The sequence below is a fragment of the Penaeus japonicus genome, unplaced genomic scaffold, assembly GCF_977035675.1.
Source record: "Penaeus japonicus unplaced genomic scaffold, GWHDUDI00000001_assembly GWHDUDI00000009, whole genome shotgun sequence".
NCBI lineage: Eukaryota > Metazoa > Arthropoda > Malacostraca > Decapoda > Penaeidae > Penaeus > Penaeus japonicus.
This window is the reverse complement of record NW_028234411.1, coordinates 14,748,408-14,755,907: the sequence shown is the minus strand read 5'-3', so window position 1 is coordinate 14,755,907 and position 7,500 is coordinate 14,748,408. Positions and strand designations below refer to the sequence as shown.

The following is a 7,500-nucleotide window of genomic DNA, read 5'->3' as shown; positions in this document are numbered from 1 at the left end:
GGAAGAAATATCTTTTTTTGTAGAGCATTTCCCTTTCAAACAGGCAGCTAAAGACTAAATTATGTGTAAAATAGACTGTCAACCATACACTTCCTTTGTTCCATTCTCAACAAATTTTGTTAATCCAAGCATCTTCATTTTTCCTTTACAGTCTCATGTTACAGATGTTCTTAGATGCTCAATCAAATCTACTTGTTAAAGCAAATTAATACTTAGCAGTCGAGTGTACTGTAATATATACTACCAGCCAAGGTTGGATCTCAAGACTGCTATGAAAGTGATCATTGTGGTGATGCTATCCTTTAATACTCTCCGTATGACAGAAGCAGACCTGAACATCAGTCTCTACTTTCCACTAAAAGACATGCATCACAATCAGCTGTCACCGTAGCACCCTAAAAACCCTCTAACAGACCCCCCCAGAGCATCACTTTGTGCTCCCAGGCCGCAACGCAAAGCAAGCCCTCTCTGGCGCGAGGGCGTCATCGTCGCTCCACTTTTGCACGCCCTGGCGAAACTCACCGCTAAGAGGTGTGATCTTTCGGATAGTGAAGAAATAATGCTACCATCTGTTGTGAAAATGCCTTGAGTTTGGTGTGATGCCGGAGGAGCAGAGAGCCCGAGCGAGGTCACGGGTCCGAGGTCATCGCAGCCCTTTCCTCCCTGGCGCAGGAAGTCGCTTTTGTTGCTACTGCCTCGCTTTTCATCTACCTTAACAACTCAATCAGCTGCGTGGATGTGCTGCTTTGGACTACCGAAAGTGAATAACTACTAGCAGATTGCCCTGTCACTGGTTCTTTGTTGGAAATATCGAAATTTCCCTGACATCATTCAAACCATTCTCAGAAGCAAGGGAGCGTGGCACATAAGGATGGCTTAACTTACAATAAACGATAGTGTAAGCATATTACATCCCCTGACAATGATTGTATAATGTACCACTAGAGTCTTACTGCGTATACCACCTCAAATACACTTAATAATATGCTTAATTATGATAAATTTGCCTAAAAAACGAAATGTTCCCTTACCAACTTTTCCTGTCAGCGGCGACTCCTGGATCGATGCGCAGAGGGCGTGCGCAGAGTCGAGCGAGGAACTAAAGTCATGTCTGACACTAGGAGGAAAAAATATTGTGGACAAGACATACCACCAGCCTTCCCCACAGGTGTTATTAGACAAAAAGAGAAACAAATTCATGGAAATAATCTTTTTATTTTGTTTAATTTTTTGCGTGTTTGTTCCCATAAGATTTCGTCATTCTCGCGGCGGTGCCACATTTACGCCGATCGGAAAGGAGGTTAAATGTTGAAATAGTTAATGGCACACGCTCACTTACCACACAGAGGGAATTCGAAAAACGGATCAAATACCAACCTCTTTGCTTTAAAAGAGATTTTATGAAATCAGATATTTTAACAGGTGACAATAAAAACTGTGTTCCTCAGTTCCATAACGGAACCGCTACACAATTCAGAATAATACAATTATTGAACTAAAGACTCCATAATTACTGTAAAAAATTACCAATTTTGTGGAACAATATCTAGAAGTAGTCATTAACGAGACATTATATTTGTTTTTAAAACAATTGGCAGAGGCTATTTGACTCTCATTTGATTCCTAATTTATCATGGGACCTGTGTTTACACTGAGAGGAAGGAGGAGGAATCGGAAGACTCGAGAGGAAAATCTCCGCTATTTGCCCTGATACGCGAATCCTGCCTTAATAAACGCTTGTGACAAATTATTTGGATCCCGTCTACTATGTCTACCACCGGCGCTGGAGGGGCACGAAGCTACAACTTCAAGATCGTACTATTAGGGGAGGGATGTGTTGGGAAGACCAGCCTTGTTCTCCGATATGTGGAGGACAAATTCAACGATCGACACATTACCACATTGCAGGTGTGTTGTATCATAAATTACAGCAATGAATTTGTATCTTTGCGATATTACCAATGATGGTCGGACCGTGCAAAGTAACCCATTGGCGACGGGGACGTGAACCGCCCATTACTGTTTTCTCTCTCTCTTTTATTTTTTTTATTTTTATTTTACATACAGATGGTTCAGTTATTAGGCCTACTTGACCTCACCTGTTCCATGAATTTTCAGGGAAGAAATTGTATTGTTGATACATTATTATTGCTATTAAAATCATATTTACTATCTGTGGCATCATTATTATGATAATGCATAGAACAACAACATTAGTAATAATTTTAAGATTTTTTTTTGCCAGAGTGGGTTACCAAAACCATCAAGATATTGCATACATGGATATGCAATTCTCTTTTATTTTTTCATTAACTCATTTGGGGCTTGGCTTATATTTGTCCAATGTTGCTCCCACTGGCTAGACAATAAGCACAAGATTTCTCCCTGCACGCTGCATTTTTCAGAACACTTTTCACCCACACGATTCAACAGGATTATAATAGAAGGTTTTACTATTTCTTTACATTATTTTTAAATGCAGAAAAATATGGCTATACAAAGGGAACTCCTATAAGTATATACATATGTAACGAAGTAAACCGTATATTTTTAGAGAGTGAAATATGTGCATGACATTGCATGATTATGGATCATTTCTTTATTGTACTATGAGTAATGAGTGAGTGATGATGGCAAGTGCAATTGGTTTCACCTAAAATCCAAAACCTAGATGTCACTACTTTCTCCTAGCACTAGCAGGAGAGAGTCTTGAATGACACTCATCCATGGTCTCTACCAAGTCTTATCTTTGGAGAGCGGTGGCACACAGCAAATTGCAGATCTCTTGCTCTAAAGTACCAGCAATGAAGGATGTGCAGGCAGAATGAGAAGAGGAAGCCCAGTGTCTAAAATATGCCCCTGTGCCAGTAGGGATCCCTTGTACTGTGGCACTCACAGTCATAAGCACAGGTTTCCTTCCTCTTCCCTACCGCTTTATGGTATCTTCATTGTAGATGGTTATATTTATCGTATTCATTCACGACAGTACACAAATAGGAAAAAAATAAAGTTCTTTTTGTCCTTCCATAAAACAGTAATAATTCTATCACACTGAGTTTAAAGAAAATAATGAGCTTAGTACACAAATAGGAAAAAAATAAAGTTCTTTTTGTCCTTCCATAAAACAGTAATAATTCTATCACACTGAGTTTAAAGAAAATAATGAGCTTATGGACTCAATACTACAATCTTGGTCAAGTGCAGCATTGATAGAGCCTCTCATGTAACATGTGTGTCTCGATACAACCAAACTCAAAAAACAAATGGCAAACACAAAAATGGCCATAATTCGACAATGAGTGACTGAAAGAGCGGGAGAAAAGTCCTCACTCTGAAATAAAACCCATCCTGGAGACTGAGCAAACAAATCTATCCCCCTCTGCAATGAGTTAACAATGGGACATGAGCTGTCCACTGTTGTTGTTGTTGTTATTTTGTTTTTTTGTTTTGTTTTCTATTCCCTCTATTATCCTTTTTTTGTATGCTATTATAAGGATTGTCATTATTATGATGACAACAATAAGAGTAATGAAAAGTTCAAAGAAATTGGGAAACCAGGTGGGCCTATTGATGGACTCCTTGGTGACTATGTCCTAGTGGATTGATCTATTTGTAAAAAAAATAATAATAGATAAAAAATAAAAGTAAAACAAAACCACACTGGATAATGGAAGTATGCATACACTCCTGACATCAATGTGTTTGTGTTTACATTATTACAAGTGATATTATACCTGATAATGTTAGAATTATAATTGACAGTTATATAACATTAGATCTATTATCACTGGTAACAGTGGAAGCTTTCTCATGCCCTGAGCTGGGAGCAAATGCAGACCTTGCAAATAGAAAGTCTGAGCACTACCACCAAACTAGTCAGATGTGTAATAAATCATCACATGACAATAGGCAACAAAGTAGGTGAAATCAGTTTCATAATACCCAGCCTTAGCTTTAGATGTGGGAAGGCTTACTTAGGATGATTGTCATTGGAAATACACCTGGAGTAGTAGTTACAGGTAACATACAAAAAATCTATCATACTAGTGTCAGTGACCTGCTGGGGCTCAATCCTGGCAGAATATTTTGGGGTAAAGATTTGTAGACCAGGTAAAACAACAACCTCCCTCTAAGGGAGTTAATAGAGGCAGAACTCCTTTAGATATTACTTAACCCATTGTAGACTGGAATAGATTTGCTTGCCCACTCCCCAGGACGGGCATTAGTGTCAGTTCTACAGCCCCTGATGTGTTTTATTTTAGTGTAAGTGCGACTTTTCGCACTCTCTTCCATTCTCTCGTAATAATACTAGAGCCATATTTGTGCATGTCTTTTTTTGTATTTTACTGTATTGTGAAACTTATATTTGCTATGTGACAGGCTTTATCAATGTTGCAGTAGTCTAATATATATATATATATATACATATATATACATATATATACATATATACATATATATATATATATATATATATATTTTTTTTTTTTTTTTTTTTTTTTTTTTTTTTTTTTTTTGAGTGCTTTCATAAATAAATACAAAAGAAATAACCTTCCACAGCCAAGATTTCATGAAGAGATGAGGAAGAGGAAGTAAACCGGTGTTTTGGACTGTCAGTGCCAAAGCAAAGGCAGCCAGACTGGCACAGGGGCACATTGTAGACACTGGTCATGGTCTGGGTCTTCTTCCTCTTCTCACTCTGCCTGCATATCCTACATTGCAGGTAATTTAGAGCAGGATGTCTGCATCTTTCTGTGTGCCATCCCTCTCTGAGAGACTGTGAATGGGAGCCATTCCTTCCTGCTGGTGCTAGGAGAGAGTGGTGCCACCTATGTTTGGGATTCTAGGTTAATGTTATCATTAACCAGTAAACTGAGTTATTACTCATAGTACAACAAAGAAACTCATTGATCCACTCTTCCCATTGTAAAAAAAGCCGTCACGTTTATTGTCGTGTATGTAATGGCACCCGCTGTCAGGCCAAAAATAATGTGTCGCATGTGTCACAACATCCATCTGCAATAGGTTAAAAGACAAGTAATATGCTTCATACTAACTTTCTTTCCTTTCTGCTGTACCCATTAGAGGTTGCCATAGCAGATCCTCCTCCTCCATTTCACCCTGTCCTCTATATTCTTTTCTTTTACACCAACCACCTTCTTCACATCCATAAACCTCTTTGGTTCTACTTCTTCTCCTGCCTGTCAGCTCCATCCATAGCATCCTTTTCTCAATAGTCCCCCCATCACTCCTTTGTACATGCCTAAACCATCCTAATGTCACTTTTTACTTTGTCTGCAAACTGTTCTACCTGTACCGTCCATTTGTTACACTCATTCTTAACTCTGTCAATGCTTGAAAATCTATTGGGTTCAGTATCATTGTTATAGTGCATTTGCAGTGGCAATCCTTGCTAGATTCATTTGAAAAATTATGAAAGATATCCAAAATGTAACATTTTCAGAATTCTTTGTTATTAGGATGAGTGTAAATGTTGTTAATTTTATAATTCAAATTATAAATTGTGTCACAACACACCTGTAGAAGCAGACTCCCCCATTAACTAGAGTATAGATGTCTGAATCATATAGACAGTAAAGCATTCAGCTCTAGCTAGGGAACATGCTTGATGTGTGTGACTAACTAGCACTGATATTTCTTATCATATGCCTAATATGTAATGTGATTGAAACTGAGATAAGATTAAAAATTACATATTTTATTTAAGTAATGAAGTTATATAGAATCACTGTGAAATACATGAATGAAGGATAATATATATTGCAAAATAATAAACATATAAAAATTGCTATAAAGTACATGAATAAAGGATGATATGTATTGCAGAATGATATACTGCTACATATACCCTGCATGAGTAGTGCTTCTTAACCTTGCTGTCAGTCTTCACCTCAAGGTGCTGCCTGTATTATTTGTTTTGGAATTCTCATGTACATTTGTACAGTGGTAGATTGTTCTAGTATCATTATATTAAGGTTTTGTTAGAGTTATATACTTAGCCAATATGATGAAATTAAATTAATTAAGATCTATTTTATGTAAGTTTAACATATATAGAATTGCAGCAAATCTATTTGTTAGATTTTTCAAAACACTACTGAATAAAGAATACCTTATTATTGTGTTAGTCTTTAACTCATTGATGACAGGGCTTTTTTGGTTCTGCATGGACATTATGCTTGGGTAATTAGAAATGTCCAGGTCTAATGCTGTGGGCTGTTCATCTGCCGAGGTGGCGGCCAGCCACTACATACCCGATCACCCGGTGAGCTGGCCATGGTGTAATATCAAGTCCCCGGTAGGAAGACCAGCCAAATCAAGAAAAGCTATGTCATCCGTTGATAAGGGGTTAACAAAAAAGAAAAATAAATCTTTTTTTCTTTCTTTCTTTCTTTCTTTCTTTCTTGTTTTCTCTCTTTCACCCCCCCCCCCCACTTCCCATCCCCTCTCAAAAGAACTGAATAGCCACTAACAGCAGGAGTAATTCTTATAGAAAAACTAATCAGTGACCTTAACCTCTTCATGTTCTTGTTAATTTTTTATATTAGCATTGTATGAGAAAATCATAAATTTTGCATGTATGAAACAATGGGTGTCATGACATACATGACAGCACCAATTAGGCCTAAAAGACGGGTGTCAATGCAAGCATGACACAACATCGGGCTGAAGTGTACAGTCATGTAATGGGGCTAACCTCAGAGTTACAGGGTTTCAAAGTCAGCCTAAACCTGCATTTTGTGATGGATATATGGAAAGATATTTTTTAGGCCAGTCTGCACTACCCAGAGGGTGGAGAAAAAACTTTCCCCATCTCTCCAATTTTTAACCGATGCTGCCAGCATCGTAGACCACCTGTTCTGACTGCCAGTAAGGCTGTTAGGTGCCCCATCCACAATGGGTCAACTCCTTGAATGTGATAGAGTTTTACTTCTTGTTTATCTAAATATTGTATTTTAGTACTAAAAGATAACAGTATCTCAACAACAAAATATTATTCTGCATGTATCACAAAGCAAGCTTAAAGAAAAGATTTGGGAGAGGAACTCAGGGACATGAGGGAGTGTGGTAGGAGGTGATGGTGCAGTTTAAGAGTTGGTGCCATGGGTAAGGTATAAGCTATGATAATACCACATTAAAACTATGACTACTACTATATTAGTAGTAGTAGTCATAGTTTTAATGTGGTATTTAGAACAGTAATAATTACAGCAATACACTTTATAATCAAATTACAAAGATTCAAGCAGAATATTCTAGAACACTAAAGACATGTCATTAACCCAAATGCTCCAGGTCGTTGATAACTGGCGCGTGGTGTATTTCCGGGAGGCTACCACGTAGGCCTAAACTCATTCCGGGGTCTTATCTTATCTTATGACGCCTGGCATCGAGGTGCCGTCACCTTACATGACGACCGGAGTTTGTGCCAGGAAGGGGTCGTCTTCACTGCATGCCATCTGGAGAATTTGGGTTAAA

The 7,500-nt window shown here is 38.0% G+C and overlaps 2 protein-coding genes across 4 annotated transcripts in view; one reads left to right on the top strand and one right to left on the bottom strand.

The window, feature by feature from the left end:
- Nucleotides 1-1,110, bottom strand: part of LOC122242670 (SIN3-HDAC complex-associated factor) — a 58,557-nt gene extending 57,447 nt beyond the window's left edge. The window contains exon 1 of one of the 3 annotated variants that reach the window (XM_086539763.1): nt 1,032-1,110. The gene's annotated coding sequence lies outside the window, so the exon portion shown is untranslated. Of the gene's footprint in view, nt 1-522; nt 764-1,031 lie in introns of those variants that run through there. The other 2 variants (XM_086539765.1, XM_086539764.1) reach the window with 2 other exon arrangements.
- Nucleotides 1,111-1,614: 504 nt separating this feature from the next.
- Nucleotides 1,615-7,500, top strand: part of Rab21 (RAS oncogene family member Rab21) — a 22,541-nt gene continuing 16,655 nt past the window's right edge. The window contains exon 1 of the mRNA XM_043027474.2: nt 1,615-1,908. Within this exon, the coding sequence (XP_042883408.1) occupies nt 1,768-1,908 (141 nt within the window). The 5' untranslated portion in view covers nt 1,615-1,767. The remainder of the gene's footprint in view (nt 1,909-7,500) is intronic.